Raw genomic sequence first — 21,670 nt, forward strand, 5'->3', positions numbered from 1 at the left:
TTGGGACTGGCTTAATTCACTCAGCATGATGTTTGCCAGATTACTCCATCTTGTTGCAAATGACCGGGTTTCATTGTTTTTGACTGCTGTATAGTATTCTATAGAGTACATGTCCCATAATTTCTTTATCCAGTCTACTGTTGATGGGCATTTGGGTTGATTCCAGGTCTTAGCTATTGTGAACTGAGCTGCAATAAACATTAAGGTGCAGACAGCTTTTGTGTAACTGATAGAATTAAAAAGGGAGAGAACAATCCAACATGGGAAGCAGGATACACAGCAGACTCATAGAATGGCAGATGTCCTAAACAGCACTCTGGCCTCGGAATTGGCCCTTGAGGCATTCGGATCTGGTTGAAGAGCCCATGAGAGTATTTTAGGCATGGAAAGCCAAGACACTCTGGCAAAGACAAAAACAAACAAACAAAAAAACCCCAAACCTAAATGAAAGATCTCTGCGAGTGAGATCCCAGTGGAAAGAACGGGCCATCAAAGAAGGAGGTACCTTTCTCTGAAGGGAGGAGAGAACTTCCACTTTGACTATGACCTTGTCCAAATAAGATCAAAGTCGGTGAGCTCAGGGGGCTTCCATGGCCTTGGCAACTCATGACTAGAGCCTGGGGAGATTGCTGATGCCTTAAACAAGAGTGTCAATTTGTTAAGTCAACAACAGGAGTCACTGTGCACTTACTCCCCACGTAGGATCTCTGTCCTTAATGTGTAGTTCAATGTGAATTAATGATATGATTAGTGCTCAAACAGTATTTGGCAATTTGTGTTCTGTGTGGGGGCAAACTGATGAAATCTTTACTTAATATAAACTAAATTGATCTTCTGTATATAAAGAGAATTGAAAATGAATCTTGATGTGAATGGAATGGGAGAGGGAGCGGGAGATGGGAGGGTTGTGGGTGGGAGGGAAGTTTGGTGGGGGGAAGCCATTGTAATCCATAAACTGTACTTTGGAAATTTATATCTACTAAATGAAAGTTAAAAAAAAATAAATGATTAGGGGCCAGCGTTGTGGCTCAGCAAGTTCAGCTGCAGCCTACATTACTGGCGTCTCCTATGGGTGCTGGTTCGAGTCCCAGCTGCTCCACTTCCTGTTGAGCTCTCTGCTAGTGCACCTGGGAAATCAGCCTGCACCCACTTGGGAGACCTGGGATGGCGTTCCAGGTTCCTGCTTCAGCCTGGCCCAGCCCTGGCCGTTGCGGCCATTTGAGGAGTAAACCAGCAGATGGAATGTCTCTCTGTCTCTGTCTCTAACTCTGCCTTTCAAATAAATAAATAAATCTTAAAATAATAAATGAATAAAACTAAATTCAGAATGAAGACATCTACCTCCTACAAGTGTCAAAATGATACTGAACAAGGAATTCACCTAAAAATGTTACTAAAGCCGTTTACAGGTGGTTTTCCTGTTCACATAAGGTGTCATTCTTGTTCTATTTATAGCTTATCTTCTACTTGGGGACTTTCCCTTTCTTACCTATATTGAAATGTTAACATGGCGCTGGTTAGCTAGCAATTACTGGTTTTATGTACAACCTCAAAAGCAACTGGGCATGTTAATGATGTTTTTGGGTTTTGTTCCAGTATTATTAATGTAAAAATAAGAAACAGATCTCATTGCAGAGATGGTGATCAGTGCCTCTGCTGTCTTCTAAGAGTTGACGTTGTGATATTTCAGGACAAAATTCATTTTGAAGGCCAAAGTTGTTTTTAAAACAGACTTCAGGATTCTGTTCTCAAAGACGTGTTTTGTCTGATGAACTTTCTTAGAAATGCTTAATGTCCCTTTAATCTGTGGCTTGCTTTTTAGTTGTGTGCTGTTATGAAATGACGAAATATTTGTTTTTCCAGTTGAACGTAGGAGGGAAAGAAACCCTGGTAAATGTGTTTTCTTGCACAGAAGGCTCAGTGTTGTGAAGGGGAGAACTGCTATTTATAGCCGCTGTTCCTTTCTTGATGTCACCGGCCTGTGAAATGCAGCCTGTTTGTCCTTATACAGGGGGCCTGGAGGCAGTCCATGGTCCCCAGACACAGGGGCCTGGCTCTGCCTTGCAGCTGGAGTGCACAGTGCCACGCTGGGTCAGGAGGCAGCAGCCTGGGAGCCCTGGTCCATCCCGAGGCTCTACAAATGTGTTGCACACGGGCGCTCTCATGCCTGTGTGCACTTTGCCATCTCTTGACAAAGAAAGAGCAGGCAGAAGCGTTGGTGTCGACGTTGGTTTAGTGTTGCAAAATGAAATCAGATGAGACCCAACCACCACCAGCAAAACCACAAGAAAGGCAGCCTGCAGGGAGCCGCCGGGCGCTGCCACTGTGTGTCCCAGACGTGATCCACGGGGACGCTTGCGGTTTCGTTTGGCAAAACTGCACTTGTTTATTTGTGCAGTGTTTCTCTGTGACTCAGAATAAGAAGAGACACTTCGGGGGATGCTGGGAGGTTCCCAGGAGTGCCCGAGTGCTGCATCTTAACCGGGAAAACTTGCAAGGAGAAACGCATGCACACGCACCCACGTGCGGACGGCACACAGGTGGGGCTGCTAACACAGTCTTTTTTTTTTTTTTTTTTTTTTTTAACAGGCAGAGTGGACAGTGAGAGAGAGCGAGACAGAGAGAAAGGTCTTCCTTTTGCCGTTGGGTCACCCTCCAATGGCCTCCATGGCCAGCGCACTGCGCTGATCCGAAGCCAGGAGCCAGGTGCTTCTCCTGGTCTCCCATGGGGTGCAGGGCCCAAGGACTTGGGCCATCCTCCACTGCACTCCTGGGCCACAGCAGAGAGCTGGCCTGGAAGAGGGGCAACTGGGACAGAATCCGGCGCCCCGACCGAGACTAGAACCCGGTGTGCCGGCGCCGCAAGGCGGAGGATTAGCCTATTGAGCCACGGCGCCAGCTTAACACAGTCTTACCTCACTTTGGGTGACCCATCGCAGGGACTCTGGCACTCGGGGAGCAGCCTCAGAACACCTTTCCTTTGACAGCAGGTTCTGGGGTCTGTGTCGTGGCACAGCGGGCTAAGCTTCTTGCCATGCTGGGAGCCAATGTGGGAGTCCCGGGTTGAGCCCAGATGCTTTGCTTCTGGTCCAGCTCCCTGCCGATGTGCCTGGGAGGGCTGTGGAGGATGATCCACGTGCCTGGGCCTCTGCCTGCACATGGGAGAGCTTAAGGGAAACCCCAGGATCCTGGCTTCAGCCTGGTCTGTCCCTGGTGGCTGTGGCCAACTGGGAAGTGAACCAGTGGATGCAAGATCTCTCTCTGTCTCTCCCTTTCAAATAAATAAATCTGCAAAGAGAAGTGTGTCTAGGCCGCTGTCTCTCTGGCTACATCTCTCCCCAGTTCTGCACCCGGGGATCCCGTGTGTTCCTTGACATTGGCCGTCATGGGAATGTTTATTCTACACAAGCTTTCTAGCACTGCAAGTCTGTTTTCCCCTGGAGAGCTGGCTGTGATACACCCCGCAGCACACCGCTTCTGGACAGTAGGGTCTCCCTCCCCGCCAGAGCTGACCCTGCTGCTGCGCTGGTGCACGTGGGCCTCTCCCTCCTCCCCCGTCGCCTGCGTTGTCCCTGGTTTCCCTGTCTGTGGAATCGCTACCCTGGGTCCCCCTTTCCTGCCAGGAAACACAGTCGCTCCCCACCCATCTGCAGTTCCCCTTTCCATCAAGAAAATGTTAACATGTATTTTGAAGTTTTTATTTATTTGTTTAAAAGACAGAGACAGAGGGAGGGAGGGGGAGGGGGAGAGACAGTGCAAGCTTCTGTCCGCTGCTTCACTCCTCCAATACCTACAACTGCCAGATCTAGACCAGGCTGAAGCCAGGGCCAGGAGCTCCCTCTGGGTCACCCACATATGTGGCAGGGACTCAAGTACTGGGTCATCACCTGCTGCCTCCCAGGTGCGTTCACAGGGAGCTTGATTGGAAGCAGAGGTGGCACTGGATTCTAGGTGCGCCCCTCCCCCACAGGGGATGTGGGCATCCCAAGCATTGGCCTAGCCTGCTGCACCACAGTGTCTACCCCCGAAAATGCTCAGCTTTTCCTTGACTGTCTTGAGACAACTTTCACATACTTTTTTCATGAACATGGTATATTGTTTTAATTGTTCTTTGTTATTTGTAGTTATTGCTGGTAATTTCTTTCTGAGATCAATAATTTTATTGTAGGAATGCTGGGTATACCTAGTCTATAAGTCAGTAGATTATAAATAATCAGAAAACTCCTTGGTTTCGGCATCCGCTGGGGGTCTTAGAACACATCGGAAGAACATGTTCTCCTGTCTCATGGCTGCTGCACTTCTAGAAGTCATCAAGGGGTTTCTGGTTGCCAAGTCCTGTCCCAGCTCCTAACTCGCAGTCCCAGCTCCTAATGCACGCAGGTGTGGAGTGATTTTCTCGTGTTCATAGCTCAGCAGCTGGGACACTTTCCATGTGACCGGTGTCCTGTCTTGGCTTCCAGGACTTGGGCTGTTGCTGGCCATCTCCCAGTTCTTTGCCTGTTCTTCTTAATGTTCCCGGCTGTTTCCTTTATGCCAGATACTTCAGATACTGTCCACAGTGCTCTTCGGCCCATGTAACTCCCACAGAGAGCTGTTTGGATCCTGACCCATGAGTTCCTAACAGAAGGAAGAAGCAGGGTGCAGAATCTGTATTTGCAAAAGCTGTGCAACTGTATCTGATACCTGGAAAGCCTGCACTCTGGTGTGAGATCACACAAGGCAAAGAGGGAGTTGGTGTTTTGTGATTATGACTACAACTCTGGCTCACCCATTACATTAGACCCCAAACTCAGGGGCAAAGCCCATCCTGATTTAGTGTTTAGGTTGCATCCTGATTGGTGCATGGAAGGAATTCAGTCAGTATGCACTTGACGGATGGATGCACAGATGGATGGGTGGGTGGGTGAATGAGCGGATGTATGAATAGATGGAAGGGTGGGTAGATGGGTGGATGGCTGGTTGGATGCATAGACGGGTGAGTGGTGGATGACGGATAGGTGGGTGGTGGGTGAGTAGATGGATGGATGGGTGGGTGAGTGGGTGGATGGCTGGCTGGCTGGCTGGTTGGATGGACAGATCAGTGGGTGAGTAGATGGATGTGTGGGTGTGTGTATGTATGGGGGGGGTGAGTGGGTGGATGGATGGGAGGATGAATGGCGACTGGCTGGCTGTAAGTACAATTGAAGGAATGACTGGGTTTGAAGGGCAGGTTGATTTTAATCATGGAAGGAAACAGATACCAGTGAAACTTCTTGGTTTTAGAGACAACTCCTTCCACTTCTCTGAGCTCCCACTCTGTGCCTCTCCCGAGGACCTCCCCACGCCCCTCCTTCTTGGCTTTGCTCACCTGTTTCTCCAGCTTCCGTGTCTCCTCCCCGTTGCTCCTGTTGGAATTCTCAGTGCCCATCGTCAGGACGGCGCCACACAGGCATCGCCGTCCCTGGTGCTGGAGGGGCTGCTGCCTGTCTTGTGACCCTTCCCCCTCCTGTCTCTAATCAGATGTTTAGCTAAAAGCAGCACCCCCCCCCCCCCAGCACTGTTTGTTGAGGGTAGGTCCCATATTAACTCCAGGACCGGGGTAGATTGAGGCAGGTCACGACGTCTTAGGTAACAGTGATACAGATAAAGAGATTTGCAGGTTGAGCTAATTTTCCATCAGGTCATTTTGTTTTAAATTAGAACAGAAAAGCATATTTAACCTGGTTTTTATTTTTAAAGATTTTTTTTTTTATTTATTTGAAAGGTAGAGGAGAGAGGGAGAGACAGACAGATACACACACACATGCACATACACACACAGAGAAAAAGAGTGTGTGTGTGTGTGTGTGTGTGTGGAGAGAGAGAGAGAGAGAGAGAGAGATATTGATTGATTGATTCCATCTGCTGGTTCACTCCTCAAATGGCCACAACAGCCAAGGCTGGGCAAGGCCAAAGCCAGGAATAGGAGCTTTTTCTGGGGTCTCCCACATGGGTGCAGGGGCACTCGGGCCATCTTCTGCAGCTCTCCTAGGCATAGCAGTAGGGACCAGGTGCCAGAAGTGGGGCAGCTGGGACTCCAGCCAGCACCCACATGGGATGCCGGCACTGCAGGCTGTGACCTAACCTGCTACGCCACAGCGCCGGCCCCGACCTGTTTTATGGACACAGACGGTGACAGAGTTGAGAGTGACTCTTCCAAATATGGATGCACCAGTATCTGCCGCTAACAACAGCAGCCACCCCCATTCAAACTGGTTTCGTTAGCGAGAGTAACGTCTTTGACACACGACACCTTGGGCATTGGTCAGTTCTACCCTTGCCCACTCTGAAGAAATGCAGGGCAGTTCCTTCACTTCCTGCAGACACCCGTGGCCTGGTGGCTTAGTCCTCAGGCTGCCGGATGGTCCTGGGGTGGCTGGCCCTGTGCTGAGTGTCACATAGCCAGCCCGGACACCATCTCACCTTTCTTCCTCAGCCAGCGCTTTCCCTGGAAGTCCTCCTGCTCACGTCCCTCGGTGCTGAATTGGATAGAATCAGATCGCATGGCCATCCCTACCCTGATCTGTGGCAGGAGGAGAGCGTTCTCGGTGATGGGCTGTACCCTGGAGTGGGAGCAGGGACACCTCCCTGAGTCATGTGGGGTGGCCTGCACACCCAAGCCAAATCGGGGTTCCTTGTGTAAGGGAGAAGGAGGCTGCCGGTGGGGCCTGCTGCCATTGGCCCCATGTGGGGCCATGTGTAAAGAACCTGGCTCTTCCATCTTGGCCATGATGCTGGGAGCGGCTGCTGCGACTGTGTCCTTGGCGTAGCTGGTGGGAGTGGAACCTTCTCACCTGGCTAAGGTTGCTCACCCAAGGTTCGGGCTCTTCTCTGGTGTTGGCGGTAGCTCCTCTGGGTGACTCCTTTTCTCTCTACCTGGTGGCTGAGCTCTGGTTGTGCCATTTTGGTTGTTGTTGACACAGGGTGCCCAGGAAAATCTGTGCACAGAGACAAGACCTCTTGTCCAGCAGTCCGGGGAGTAAGGAGACCACCCATCTCTAATTGCACAGTGCCAGTGCCGCCAGCACCGCCTTCCTGGGCTTGCAGCTCGGTGTTAACCTCAGGCTGGGGGACCTCGCCTCCTGGAGCTGCTCCCAGAGTGCTCTGGTGAGTTAGGCTCGTTCTCAGGTGCGTGGGTGGGGAGGAGTGCCTGCCCATCACGTCCATTCTTCTGCCTTTACGTCCAGCGTGTGGAGCCTTGCTGACCCCGGCAGGACGTGTCCCACTGGTCAGTGGCAGGGCCGGGGCTCCCCGCACAGGGCATCACACGATGCTTTTTGCAGTCGCTGGGCTGGTGGAGGTTGAGTGGTTTGCGCTCATCCCAGCCTTTCCAGACGGCCGTGCTTTCTGAGTCCTTGAGCCTGGCTAGGGTCATTTTCTGACTTTTGTGTTTTGATGAAGCCAGCTGTTACCTCCCGCGCCTGGTGGCGTGCCTTTCTCTGGCAAAGCTTCTCTCTTGCCAGGCTTCCTGACGTCTTTTTGGATCCGTCGTGGCTTCTCAGCTGTGTTGTGGATAATTTACGTTGTCAGATAAATGCCCTCAGGATAAGTGAAATATTAATAGCGATATAATACTAATTTAAAAATACCCCGGGCTTTATTCTGGTCTTTACATCTAATCCAACAATGTATCAACCATTAATCAAATTATTCTTTCAGCCCTAGGAGAGGTTTTGGCATAGAAATATACTATAGGTTGGCAGAGTATAGGAAGTCTTGGCCTGTGCTTTTGTTAGAATAAGTACTATTTTAACCATCTGCCATGGAAAAATTAGCCAAGCAATAACCAGCAGTGGCTTTTAGATTAGCAAAAAATAAATCTGGGACGTCTCCGTCAACTCAGGATCTGTGCAGCCTGCACAGCGCGATTGAATCCATTGAGCGTGGAGGGCCCGCGTGCCTCTGGGCGTCCAGTGTCAACAGCAGCAGAGCACTGTATAGAAAAAACGTTGCAAATTCCGGTAGGATGATAACATGGTTCTTCCTTGGTGCTCCTCCCTCATCTTAAAGATGAGGATTTTGGGTTTGGAAAATTTGGAGAGTTTGCGGAAGTATGATGAAGATCAGTCAGGGTCAGCCCCTTTGGCTCCTCACGCGGGCGGGGTCATGCCCGTTTTGTGGTCCCGTAGTGTTCTGACATGCCTGTCTACCACGTGCTGATTGTCCATGCCTCGCGGATGAACGCCTGGGTTGCTGTGAGACGATGCAGCGAAATGGGCGTGCAGACGCCTCTTCCATGTGCTGAGCTCAGCCTTGGGATGTGCACCGGGAGTGGGATTGCTGGATCATGCGTGAGCTCTGTGAGGAATATTCGTACTGTTTCCCACAGTGTCGGTGCTGATTTGCATGCCCACCCACAGTGTACGAGGGTTCTCTTTTCTCTATATCCTTGGCAGCATTTGCCAGTGTTCAGATCGTGTTGATAACAGCTGTTCTCACAGGTGTGAGTTGATGTCTCATTGTGGTTTGATTTTGCACGTTCCTGCTGATAGGTGGAGTTGAGCGTGGTGGGGTGGGGGGCTGTTGGGCAAAGGCACACATGTCAGGTAGGCAAGAGGTGCATCGTGCGTCCTGGAACAAGAATGCACTGTCATTTTCAAAACCAACGAGAGAGGAGACTTTCAGAATATTCGCCAAAAAGATAAGTGACATAGTCCATGTGTTAATTAGCTCAATTAGCCATTTATACATTATATGCATATTTTAAATTATATTGTACATGACAACATACTTTTGTCAACTAAGAATAAATTTTTTAAAAGATTTATGTATTTATTTATTTGAGAGGTAGAGTTACAGATAGTGAGAAGGAGAGACAGAGAGAGAGGTCTTCCACCCACTGGGTCACTCCTCAAATGACTGCAATGGCCAGAGCTGGGCCAATTCCAAGCCAGGAGCCAGGAGCTTCTTCCAGGTCTCCTACTTGGGTACAGTGGCCTATGTACCTGGGCCGTCTTCCGCTGCTTTCCCAGGCACATTACCAGGGAGCTGGATTGGAAGTGGAGCAGCCAAGACTTCACTGGTGCCCATATGGATAGCCAGTGTCATAGGAGGAGGCTTACCCACAGCTGTGGCCCAAGAATAAGGTTTTTAAAAGAACAATGTATGGTCTTCATAATTCACTGTAGAGACCCAAATGTGATGGGTTTCCAATAAATCCTATTTCTTCCCTTTCTGCCTTCTTACTTTTCTTTCATCCATCCACTATTTTTTTTTTTTTTTGCTATATTGAGATCATTTTTTGTGCATGTGGTTTTGTATCCTGAATTTTCCCAGTAACATTATTTTGTCTTTTCCGTACATGGCAAATGCGTTACTGTGCCATGTGGGCAATTTGAATCAAGCGTCACTACATGCTGGTCTGGAAGGCTTCAGGTGGAGCTGGCTGGCAGCCCCACCAGGAGTGGAAGGACCATTTATAAATAATTTTGCCCATTGCAAATATTGATTTTGATGCAATACTTAAGCTGTTTTCCAATTTGAAAATATCTTCAGCTGGAACAGATGTCATTTGCCGTTGGTCATGTTGTGAGGATTCCACTAAATATAATATTTCAGGGTTGGATGCTTTACTTGGAAAGCTGTGTAAGTACAGAAGTTCCCGTATCTCTAAAAAAGAAAGACTGGCTTTTCGAGCTGTGCTGACAGACCTATTCCAAAAGAGATTTTTTTCCTTTCTTTCTCTTTGGCTTGGTAGTGCTCTAACCTTTAAGAAGTACAGCTCCTATAGGGATCTACATATTTTTTTAAAAAAGATTTATTTATTTATTTGAAAGTCAGAGTTACACACAGAGAGAAGGAGAGGAAGACACAAAGAGAGGTCTTCCATCCATTGGTTCACTCCTCAATTGGCTGCAACAGCCGGAGTTGTGCCGACCCGAAGCTAGGAGCCAAGAGCTTCCTCCTGGTCTCCACATGGGTACAGGGGCCCAAAGACTTGGGCCATCTTCCACTGTTTTCCCGGGCTGCAGTAGAGAGCTGGATCAGAAGTGGAGCAGCCGGGACTTGAATCGGCGCCCATATGGGATGATGGCACTACAGATGGCAGCTCCACCAACCACGCCACAGTCCTGGTCCTGGGATCTACATATTAAACTAGTTGTTCCCTCTGGACTTTTCACTGATAGGAGACTTAAATTACTGCTTTAGTCTCCTTGCTTATTAGGCATCTGTCTAAATTTTCTGTATTCATTTCAGCTTGGCAGGTTATGGGTATTCGGGAATTTATCCGTTTCTTCCAGGTTCTCCATTTGCTGGCATAAAGTCGTTCATCATCATTTCCCGGGGTCCTTTGTATTTCAGTGGTGTCCGTGGTGATGTCTCCTTTCTCATCTCTAATTTTACTTATTTGAGTTTTTCTCTTTTTTCTTTGCTAACCTGGTTAAAGGTTCGTCTGTGTTGTTTATTTTCTCAAAAAAACCAGGGTTTTGTTTTGTTGATTTATTGTGGTTTTTTAGTTTCAATTTAATTTATTTTTGCTCTAATTTTTATTACTTATTGCCTCCTGCTAATTGTGCATTTGGCTTGTTCCTGTTTTTGTAAGTACTTGAGATGCATCATTAGATCATTTTTCTGAGATTTTTTTTTTTGACAGGCAGAGTGGACAGTGAGACAGAGAGACAGAGAGAAAAGTCTTCCTTTTGCCATTGGTTCACCCCCCAATGGCCGCTTTGGCTGGCGTGCTGTGGCCGGCACACCATGCTGATCTGAAGCCAGGAGCCAGGTGCTTCTCCTGGTCTCCCATGGGGTGCAGGGCCCAAGCACTTGGGCATCCTCCACTGCCCTCCCTGGCCACAGCAGAGAGCTGGCCTGGAAGAGGGGCAACCGGGACAGAATCCGGCGCCCCGACCGGGACTAGAACCCAGTGTGCCGGTGCCGCTAGGCGGAGGATTAGCCTAGTGAGCCGCGGCACAGGCCCTGAGATCTTTTTTTACTGAGTACTCAATGCTGTTAGTTTTCCACTTGATATCACTTTTGCTGTAGCCACAGGTCTTGATATGTTGTGTTTTCATTTGTTTCAAGGAAGTTTTTGATTTCCTTTTTGATTTCTTCAGTGACTCTTTGGCCACTCAGTAGCCTGTTGTTTAATTTCCATGTATTTGTCATCGTTTTATTGTTCTTGTGTCGAGTTCTGGTTTTATTCCTTTATAATCTGAGAAGACACAGGGTCTTATTTCAGTCTTTTTAAATTCACTGAGCCTTGATCTGTGGCCTGATATGGGGTCTGTCCCAGCACAAGTTCCATGTGCTGATGCGAAGAATGTGTGTTCTGCTGCTGTTGTGTGAAACGGGCTGTAAGTGCCTGTTGGGTCCGTTTGCTGGGTGGTGTGGTTCAACTCTGTTGTTTCTCTGCTGAATTTCTGTCTGGATGACCTGTCCATCGAGGGCAGTGCGGTCTGGAAGTCCTCCACTCTTCTTGTTCTGGGAGTCCTCTCTCCCTTTAGGGCTAGTAGCCTCTGCTGTCTATCTGGGTGGTCTTGTGTTGGGTGCATATATTATGATTGTTGGATCTTCCTCTTTGCTTTCTCATGCGGAACCTCCCTCACTGGGGTGGAATGTTGTGCCGCTACCCCCCCCCCCCAAAGGAAGGATTTTAAGTTCTTTCCTTTCATAGGGTATTTTAAAATAATGTTTCATAACATTTAAATTCTAATTTTTTGAAAGGCAGAGATACAGAAAGACAAAGAGACTGACAGAGGTAATGCATCTACTGTTTCACTCCCCAGATGCCCACAATAGCCAGGGCCAGGCCAGCCTGGAGCCAGGAGCCCGGAAGTCAATCTAGGTCTCCTCTATGGGTGGCAGGGACACAAGTACTTAGCCACCCTGCAGCTCTCGGCCTGTGCACTGGCAGGAAGCTGGAGGTGGGAGCAGAGCCAGGACTCAGAGCTGGACACCGGTATAGATGTGGTGTCCCTGTAGCAGCTTAGCCACTGTGCCAAGTGCCTGTCCTAGGCTGTCAGTTTTAGCAAGATCCTCTTAGGTGCCTGTTGGTTAAAGATGCTAACAGGATGAAGGCAGAAGTAGAAAGATACTTAGGAGGTGGCTGAGTTTATCCAAGAGAGAAGTGTGTGGACTCTGGATGTAATCTGTGGGCCAGTGCTGTGGCATAGTGGGTAAAGCCTCTGCCTGTGGTGCCAGCGTTCCATATAGGTTCTTGTCCTGGCTTCTGTGCTTCTGATCCAGCTCCCTGCTAATGCACCTGGGAAAGCAGTGGAAGATGGCCCAAGTGCTTGGGCCCTGCACCCACATGGGAGACCAGGAGGAAGCTCCTGGCTCCTGGCTCTTAGCTTCAGCCTGGCCCAGCTCTGGCCATTGTGGCCATTTGGAGAGTGAACCAGTGGATGGAAGATCTCTCTCTCTATCTCTCCCTTTCTCTCTACAACCCTGCTTTTCAAATAAATAAATGAATAAATAAATGATTTTTTTTTAAATTAGAAACTAGATATATTTTGAAGATCAGCCTAACGATAGCTGCGTATATGACATAATGGAGAGACGACTCCAGAAGTTTTAGAGATGAACGAAGGCCTAAAGAACTTAAGAATAAAGGAGTTTAGAGTTCCAGGTAGATCTTTACAAAATTTTTTTGAGTTGATTTGAGAGGTGGAGAGAGAGAGTGAGCTCTCTTCTGTTGGTTCACTCTCCAAATGCCTGCAGTGGCGGGGGCTGGGCCATGGTGAAGGCAGCACCAGGAACTCCATCGGGGTCTCCCATGGGGGTGCAGGGACCCAAGTGCTTGAGCCATCACCTGCTGCCTCCCGGGACGAAGCTGGAATGTGGAGTGGAACTGGGAGTTGAACCCAGTGCTGTAGTGCAGGGTGTGGGGATTCTTTGTTTCTTTTTTAAGATTTATTTTTATTTATTTGAAAGACAGAATTATAGAGGTAGACACATAAACACACACACACACACACACACACACACAGAGAAACAGAGGGAGCGAGAGAAGTCTTCCATCCGCTGCTTCACTCCCCAAATGGCTGCAATGGCCAGAGCTGGGCTGAGCTGAAGCCAGGAGCCAGGAGCCAGGAGCTTCTTCCAGGTCTCCCATGTGGGTGCAGGGGCCCAAGCACTTGGGCCATCTTCCACTGCTTTCGCAGGTGCATTAGCAGGGAGCTGAATCAGAGATGGAGCAGCCAGGACTTGAACCGGTGCCCATATGGGATGCTGCATGCCAGGACTTTAATCCACTGCACCACAGCATCGGCAGGGGTTGTGAGCGTCCTAAGCATCCTAATCTTCACTGCCCTTCCGAATCCCTACTTCTAAAAGAAATGAATTTTGTCAGCAATGTGCAGTTCATCCTTGGCATTAATCTTTGGGGGAGAAATGAGGCTTGATGGACTTAATTTCTTTTTCAGGTTATTCCAAGATCTTCAGAGACCAAGAAAAGCCACGTGGGCCAAAAGGAAGACAAATGACTCGAAGAGAAAGGATGGGGGACACAGGAGCAATTAAAGGTAAAACCAAAGGCCCCGGATGATCGTACCCTTCCTAGTCAAGACTAAAACCTGTGAATATGTACATACTTTTACCGTCAGCATGTGGCACTGATGGCCCCAAACCTCCAGTGCCCTTGTGCCAGCTCCTTGGCCGTGGTTTGAGGGGTGGTGTTGCTTCTGTGTGCTCCCGGGACCCTCGCGCCCAGCACCGCCTGAGCCCGCCTGGTGGGGCTGCTACAGTCACGCTGCAGGAGTCCCCCCACCTCTTTCTTCTCTGCTCGGCCTCTCACAGCAGCACTGCAGGTCAAGGGCACAGTCTGCAGGCCCCTGCTTCTCTGCACTTCTCCTAATATAGTCGTTTCATAGTTGCTCCACTTGAAAGTATTTGAAACCTCTCGACAAATGGTACACGCGGAGAACAAGTCTCTGTGTTCAGAAACCATTCAGAAAACCAAAGTAGGATCAAGCGGGGAGAATGGCTTGCCCTGGGCTGCTCCAGCTCTCGCGTGTCCCTCGGAACAGCTTTCCAGGAAGTGGAGGGGACGTAACACGTCTATGGGATGGAGAGTCTCTGGTCAGGAGGGGTTAGGGGATGGGGTGTCCAGATGTGGTGCCTGGGATGAGACTGGGACAGGGTTGGTGTCCAGGAGGGTAGAGTGCCAGGGGTCTTGGAGCCAGGCCCCTGTCTCGGTTAAAATATTCCTGCAAGTCCCTCTGTGGAGGTGCAGGTGCCCCTCGCACTGCTGTCACACAGCACCACACGCTGGGCTGCGTGAATAGCAGAAGTCTCTGGTCTCATAGCTCTGGAGGCAGGAAGCTTCAGACCAGGGGTGGGCAGGGTTGGTTCCTGCCTGTCTGCGAGGCTGGCTTGCAGACAGCTGCCATCTCCCTGTGTCGTCACTCTGTCTTCCCACGGACAAGCCTGTCTGCAGGTTGCGCCTTCCCGTGAGGACCCCCCCCCCCCCCACAAGCATCTGGTTCTAACTTGCTGCCCTCTGTCAGACCCTCTGTCCAGTGCTCTCACACCCCGGGGAACCGGGGGCTAGGAGTCCCACAGTCTACCCTCCTCTGTCTCCTGGGTGTTGGCCGGGGTTCCTGCAACATCGCCCTGGCCACCTGCTCTCAGGACTGGCAGTTTGCACCTGTATCTGCATTTCCCCATCTCAATCACTGTAGGACCAGGACTGTCTCAGTACTGGATCTGGGATTCCCTCCCCTGCCACCTTGCTCTTGATGGCTTATAGCACCCAGGACTTCCCCACAGGAGACATGTGACACAGGCTGTTGATTATCACGTTTCTGCCTTGACTGGTTACAGACTGAGGGGCCATTGTAACTTCTGTGAAGTCTCCCTGGTATGGGGGATCCAGAATGTGGACCCCACTTCCCTTTCTTGGGAATCCCAGAGGCTGGCAGGGTTCCATCATGCCAAGGGGGGAGGGCTCAGAGAATCCCGTGGTGTCTTCCGGTAAAAGTCTCTTGGTTATCTTTAGTCATCAGGGTGTGAGAGCGAGTCTTAGCTGAGTGGACACAGTATGGCTGTGTGTTAGGGAAGTTAATTTCCATTGAAATTCCTGCCTGAGTCTTCTCTCTGGCTGGAAACACTTTGGGGGAGACCCTGGGAACCTGGTTATACCAGGAATACCGTGTCTGTCAGCAACCCAGGGTCACGCAAACACCGTGCAATGATCCACCTCCACTCTCCGTGGATGAAAAAGTAAGCATGTGTTCCCCCGGGAGCCCGTGGGTTGGCCGTGCCAGCTGGCCTTGCCTGGCATTCCTGGTCTGGTCGCCTCGCCCCGGGGCTGGGAAGGCTGCTGTCTGCGAGATGATCTGGATTAGTCTGGCTGGGCCGTGCAGCCACGTGGCGCTGCCCCAGGTCGTACCCCTCATCCTCCTGCTCGCCGGCCAGCGCGTGTTCCCGTGGCAGCGAGAACAACTCACGCCTGTCCAGCTGGGAACTCACACAGTGTCCTGCTGCTGCTGACCGGGCCACATGGGCAGCCCCAGAACCAGGGCGGGAGCTGAGAACCACAAGGACGCATGGTGAGGGCGTGACCACAGGGAGGAGTGGACAGTTGGGACCGTGAGTGTCCTCTTCCGTGGTGCGACAGTAGAACAGACGTTCCCTAGCCTCTGCCTTCTCCCTGTGTCTAGGACACTCACGGGTACCTGCAGCATCTGTGTGTAACAAATCAGCGGAAATCTAGGGGCTGAAAGCAATGCCTCATTTGTTGTTCATCACAATTCTGTGGGCGACAGGACTCATGGCGCAGCTCTGCTCCTGGGTGTGCACAGGGACCGCTGTCCTCTGCGAGGTGACCCTTGGGCACATCCAGGACGCCCCACCCCTCAACCCTTGTCCTGGCAGTTGGTCCTGGTTGTCAGGGCACAGGCACTGGTTTCCAGAGGTGGTGGTGGTGAGGGGAGTGGCTCTGGGCGCCGTGGAGGTCTGGGCTCCTGCATTGCCCCTTCTTCTGAGTCCTGTAGGTCACAGGTGACCAGAGGTGGGCTGGGGTTCGAGGGGAGTGGCAGCGCACGTGTGCAGGGAGGGAGGGACACCCAGGAGCTATGGAGGTCTTTGAGGTTTTCCAGGACAGCTGCTGCCCTCCTATCGGCTGTCTTGGGGCGCCGAGGACCCCACGTCAGAGGTGCTGGCTCCTGCGGACCTCTGGCCTGGCCTGCCCTCTCCTGGGACCCCTCCACAGAGCACGGGGAGCCTGGGCGACCTCCCGCTGCTGTGCAGTTCAGCTTTTGGGCAGAGCTTCGTCCCTGTGGCATTTCTGCAGCCGCTGTCCCCAGAGGAGCGTGCCGAGCCTAGGGGGAGTTTTTCCAAGACCGAGACCCAAGGTTCCTGGCGTGTCATCTTCCAGGCCAGGCAGCTCCCCAGTCCTGGAAGGGTCCAGGGAGCCCTTTTAGGAGGACAGACTCTGAGCAGGCACACCTGGAGGCACCTGGGGGTGCTGGGAGGGGGCCCCGTGCAGCGAGGCCCCCGGGATGGCACGGGCGTCTTCCGCACACCGTGTTCAGAGCTGCTCTGAGGGCCGCCTTGTGTCTCTGTACTCAGGCTGTTTATTTTGATTGTGAGGTTTCCTAGTGCTAATTCATGGGCCGTATTTACAAAGAAGGGTACAAACAGTAAAAATGGCAGCTGCTTTCAAAACGACCTGATGGCACCTGCAAATGTAAGTCAGGGAAGATATTGTCGGTCAGAAAGCAACTGGTGTTCCGGCCGAGGTCTGGGAGGCAGGGCCACGTGGGGGGCTCAGTGGGGAATCCAGCTGTGGCCAGCGACCTGGGGTGGCAGGTGCCCTGGTTCAGGAGGGGAAGGGACAAGAACTCTGGCCCTTCTGTCATCTCCTGCAGGGACCAGGCTTGACTGTGGCCAGAGGCCAGGGTTCCCTAACACCCTGGGACATGGGCGCGGCAGGGGAGGGTGGAGGCCGCTGTGACTGGCCCATGCTGCTTTGTAATTCATAGGAAAGGATGCAGGAGATGAAGTGTTTATTTCTGGCAGATCCCTGGAGTATAGGTGCCTTTGTATTTAATTCAGTTAACCCGTATTTAAACATCTGTCTTCTAAGTCAGTGCCCATACCTGTTAATTATGTCAAACCCAGGTCTCTTAGGGGCTTTGGGGTCAGCAAGGCCACTCCCACCCGAGGTTTCTGTGGCTCATGAACCTGGTGGTCCTGGGCAGAGCAGGAGCAGTGACCTGCTGGGGTCTCGATGGCCTCATCCGGGCAATGGGCCTGAGAAATCCCCGAGAGCTGTAGTAGGAATTGAGCGAGAAAATGCGTGTGGCGTCCCCAGCGCTGGGGCGGGCACTTCAGCACCCAGTGAGCGGTCGCTGTGCTGGTTAAGGAACTTACCCGTGATGCTAGGAGCTGTGTGTAGATGGCATTCATTGGGTGGGGACTTCAGAAGCCTGGTTTTCTTAATATAGCTGGAAACGGCTTGTGTGTGAGTCTCCTTCTCCCTTGATGGGATCACTCATAGATATGAGCGTGAGTGCATGGACATGGGCCAGCTGCCAAAGAGGCAGATGTGTTTAGTTCTAATTGACACACAGTGATTGTACATACTTAGGGCTACAGAGTGACGTTTCAGTACAGGTCTGTAGTGGATCACAACCCGCTCTGGGTAATCGGCAGGTCCATCCCCTCAACCATTTGTCATTTCTTTCAAGATCTCTCTCCCAGCTGTTTTGAGATGAACAATTAATTGGTGCTGGCCAGAGTCAGTCTCCTGTGGGGCCAGGCTCCTCCAGGCTCATCACACGGGGGTTCTGATGGGGTCAAGGTTAAGTGGCCTTCTCGGTGTTGGAGACACGAGCTCTCTGGTCACCTCCTGGAGTGCCCACACCCGGAGATGTTTGCAGGTCGGTACGGGCATGTGATGCTTACACTGTTTGTCCAGGGGGGCGGGGGCCGAACCCCTGGACAAGAAAATGCTGAGATGCAGTGGTTTGCTATGATGTTGGCCCTTTTGTCTTGCAGCTTTCTCAGCTTCCGGAGGGCCGGTAAGGGAGCTGGCTTGTTAAAGGGCATGATTCAGGCCGTCCCCGACCCCGCAGTGCCCGGCAAGGTAAGTCCCCTGTCGGCCCGGAACCCGCTCGTGGCTTCCTGTTTGGCAGGATTCTCTGGGATGACCCCCACCTGTCAGTTAAGGCAGGGGTCAGCCAGTGCTGGCTGTGGGCCAGCTCCAGCCCAGTGCCTGCTTGTATGCAGCCCAGGAGCTATGGAAATGGGTTTCATGTTCCTAAATGGTTGGAAAAAAAAATCAATAGAATATGGCATGACATGTGTCAGTTGTACGCAAATTAAACTGTGATGTCCAGAAGGAAGGTTTGATTGGCGCTCAGCCATGCCCATTTGTTTACGCGTTTTCTATGGTGCTTTTCACTTCATTATGGCAGTGTGGAGTCGTAGCTGTGGGGACGTCACAGCCTGAAGGTTGATAGTCTGTTACCAGGGTCTCATCCACCCTGGAGCCGGATTCTTCGGCTTCTGCTTGCGTTCCACCTCCCTTATGGCTGTCTGAGATTGCCAGGAATAGGCCGGCGGGAAAACAGGTGGATTCTCGGTGTTCACAGGTGGGTCTCTCCGTGCCCGCCGCCCTCTGGAGCCCTCTGGCAGCTGTCGCCTCACCCCTGCCCGGCTGCTCCGTTCTGTGCACTTCTGGAGGAGTGTGGCTGGTGCCAGGGCGAGCCCCGGGAGGTGTGTGACCCGGTTACGTCCCTCTCTCTTGGACGTGCGGGCCGTAGCCACAGGGAGGAAATGCAGTGATGGTTTGCATAGGCGAGATGTGGGTATAAAGGCTACAGCAGATGCTGAATTGTGTCTGCCGACCCCTGTGCTGGCTGCTTCAGCTGTCTGCGCTGGCCAGGGTATGAGAGAACTTCAGATATTTCGTGGAAAAATGGAATTACAAGCTAAACTAATTTGGGGGCTGAAAGTTTAAAATCCACTTGCAATTTTTTTTTTTATAAAACAGATTTCCTGAGCTTGTAGAAGAGGGCATGTGTTTCAGGAATTCTTTTGCACCAAAAGAAACAAGTTTTAAACCCATTTCCCATGAACTTTTGGGATCGCCCTCATCTTTGACTACGTGGACAGTTCTTCCCTTTCCCCATATAAATTCATTTTCCCTGCGTGGCTGGGATGGCCTCCCTCGTTTTTGTTCTTTGCCTAAGACATGCGTTGAAAATGGAAAGAAAGCTTATGGTCTTGAAGGATTTATCTTTTTTTTTTAATTATAATATCGGTGGCCTTCGAAGTCTAGCACACACCCGTGTTCACGCCGTGGAGCCAGTGCACTTGGGAAGCGGACATGGGCCGCGTGCAGCTGGCTCCTGCCCGCACTCTGCTTCTTTGTCCGAGACTTAGAAGTGACATGAGTTTGAAGGTGTTCTCCGAGCTGTACGGGTGCCCTGAGCTTTCAGGAATCGGGGTAACTCTGGGCAAGTGGAGGACTCTGAATTTTTCCCGGGGACACAGAGGAGTGGGGACAGCAGAATTCATTTTTATGTGGTGTCTCGTGGGGACACAGGAGTCACACCTAAAACATGCAAGTGGGGTTCTCTCGTGGTTGCGATACGGTTTCTTCCAGAAGAGTGGGGACGTGTTTGATGATGAGTGTGGGGAAGACTTTTTTCTCCGGCATCTACTGATGTGAGGCCTTGCGATGCACACGAAGTTCACGAGAAGGCGGCACCCAAGGATCTTGCGTGGCTCGGAGTGGGAGGGTCAGCCGCCTAACTTCATTCCATTGGCATTGTTTTCCTCACCAACCAGAAGGGAAAGGTGATGTCAGCAAGACAATATTGTTGTGTTTTAGAAGTTAATTCAGGGGCAGCACTGTGGCGTAGTGGGTAAAACTGCCACCTGCAGTGCCAGCATCCCATATGGGCACTGGTTCAAGTCCCGGCTGCTCCACTTCCGATCCAGCTCTCTGCTGTGGCCTGGGAAAGCAGTGGAAGATGGCCCAAGTCCTTGGGCCCCTGCACCCATGTGGGAGACCTGGAGGAAGCTCGTGGCTCCTGGCTTGGGTTCGACACAGCTCCAGCTGTTGTGGCCAATTGGAGAGTGAACCAGTGGATGGAAGACCTCTCTCTCTCTCTCTTTCTCTCTGCTTGCCTCTCCTTTTCTCTCTGTGTAACTCTTTCAAATAAATAAATAAATCTCTTTAAAAATTAATTTAGAAAGCTGAAACAGTCTTTTTAAAAAGTTAATTTGTTTTTGCTTATTTAGAAGGTAGAGTCACACACAGACACACATGCACACACACGCACACACAAGCAGAGAGAAATTGATTTTCTTTCCTTTTTTAAAGATTTATTTATTTATTTGAGAGGCAGAGTTACAGGGAGGGAGGGAGAGAGGGAGGAAGAGAGAGGGAGAAAGGTCTTCCATCCGCTGGTTCACTCCCTAAATGGTTGCAGTGGCTGGAGCTGGGCTGATACAAAGCCAGGAGCCAGGAGCTTTTTCTAGGTTTCCCACATGGGTGCAGGGCCAATCTTCCCTGTTTTGCCAGGCCATAAGCAGAGCTGGATCAGAAGAGGAGCAGCTGGGACATAAACTGGTGCCCATATGGGATGCCAGTACCACAGGCAGAGGCTTAACCTACTATGCCACAGCACCAACCTGAGAAATTGATTTTCTGTCCACTGGTTCACTCTCCAAATGCCCGTTCTGGCCAGCACTGGGCCAGGTCAAAGTCAGGAGCCAGGCGCTCCATCCAGCTCTCCCATGTGGGTGTTAGGGATGCACATAATCGGACAATTATCTGCTGCCTGCAAGGTGCATTGGCAGGAAGCTGATCGGGAAGCAGAGGTGGGACTGAATCCTACGCACTCTGATGGGGGTGTGGGCGTCGCAGGTGGCAGCTTAACCCGTGGCCTGCCCCAGCTGTCTTACACAGACCTAGGGGACAGTGTTGAAGATGCATGTCAGTGAGCAGGCTCTGTGCATTCAGCAAGGGTTCACCCTCTGATCTCACAGTGTTGGCGTAGATACGAAGTGAGACAATTCTGAGGCATGTCACTCTGAGCGTCTCTAATGGAAACCTTTCAACTCAGATTACTTCCTGAGTTTGGAAAGATGAACAGCAATGCAGAGTTGCAGTCACTAATAGCTGGCGTGGGCTGTGACATAGAGAGCATTCAAGACGTCTGGTTCTTGGGGCTGGCGCTGTGGCACAGCGGGTTAAGCCCTGGCCTGGAGCCCTGGCATCCATATGGGGGCCAGTTCTAGTCCCTGCTGGTCCACTTCCGGTCCAGCTCTCTGCTGTGGCCTGGGAAAGCAGTGGAAGATGGCCCTAGTCCTTGGGCCCTTGCACCTGCATGGGAGACCTGGAAGAAGCTCCTGGCTCCTGGCTTTGGGTCAGCGCAGCTCCGGCCATTGTGGCCATCTGGAGAGTGAACCAGTGGATGGAAAGTCCTTTCTCTCTTTCTACCTCTTTCTGTAACTCTGTCTTTCAAATAAATAAAATAAGTCTTTTAAAAAAGAGAAAAGCGTCTGGTTGCTTTATAAGCCAATCAGCACTGCCCCCTTTCAGAACCTGAGCAATGGCTTCCCCATCCCTCCTCCTGTGTCTCCATCACCCTCGTCAGCGCCAGCGTCTATGAAGTCGGTGTTTTTGACGACAACGTTAGGAAAACAGGTTTTCCTCCACAGTTTCATTCTGACACCTGGGTTGGGAGTTTGC

The 21,670-nt window shown here is 51.1% G+C and overlaps 1 protein-coding gene across 4 annotated transcripts in view; it reads left to right on the forward strand.

The window, feature by feature from the left end:
- Positions 1-21,670, forward strand: part of ERG (ETS transcription factor ERG) — a 289,111-nt gene that overhangs the window by 77,431 nt on the left and 190,010 nt on the right. For all 4 annotated transcript variants that reach the window (XM_051833641.2, XM_070071815.1, XM_017350791.3 and 1 more), the window contains exons 2-3: positions 13,383-13,481; positions 17,962-18,049. In XM_051833641.2, coding sequence (XP_051689601.1) covers positions 18,011-18,049 — 39 coding nt within the window. In that variant the 5' untranslated portion in view covers positions 13,383-13,481; positions 17,962-18,010. The remainder of the gene's footprint in view (positions 1-13,382; positions 13,482-17,961; positions 18,050-21,670) is intronic.

The sequence above is a fragment of the Oryctolagus cuniculus genome, chromosome 4, assembly GCF_964237555.1.
Source record: "Oryctolagus cuniculus chromosome 4, mOryCun1.1, whole genome shotgun sequence".
Taxonomy (NCBI): domain Eukaryota; kingdom Metazoa; phylum Chordata; class Mammalia; order Lagomorpha; family Leporidae; genus Oryctolagus; species Oryctolagus cuniculus.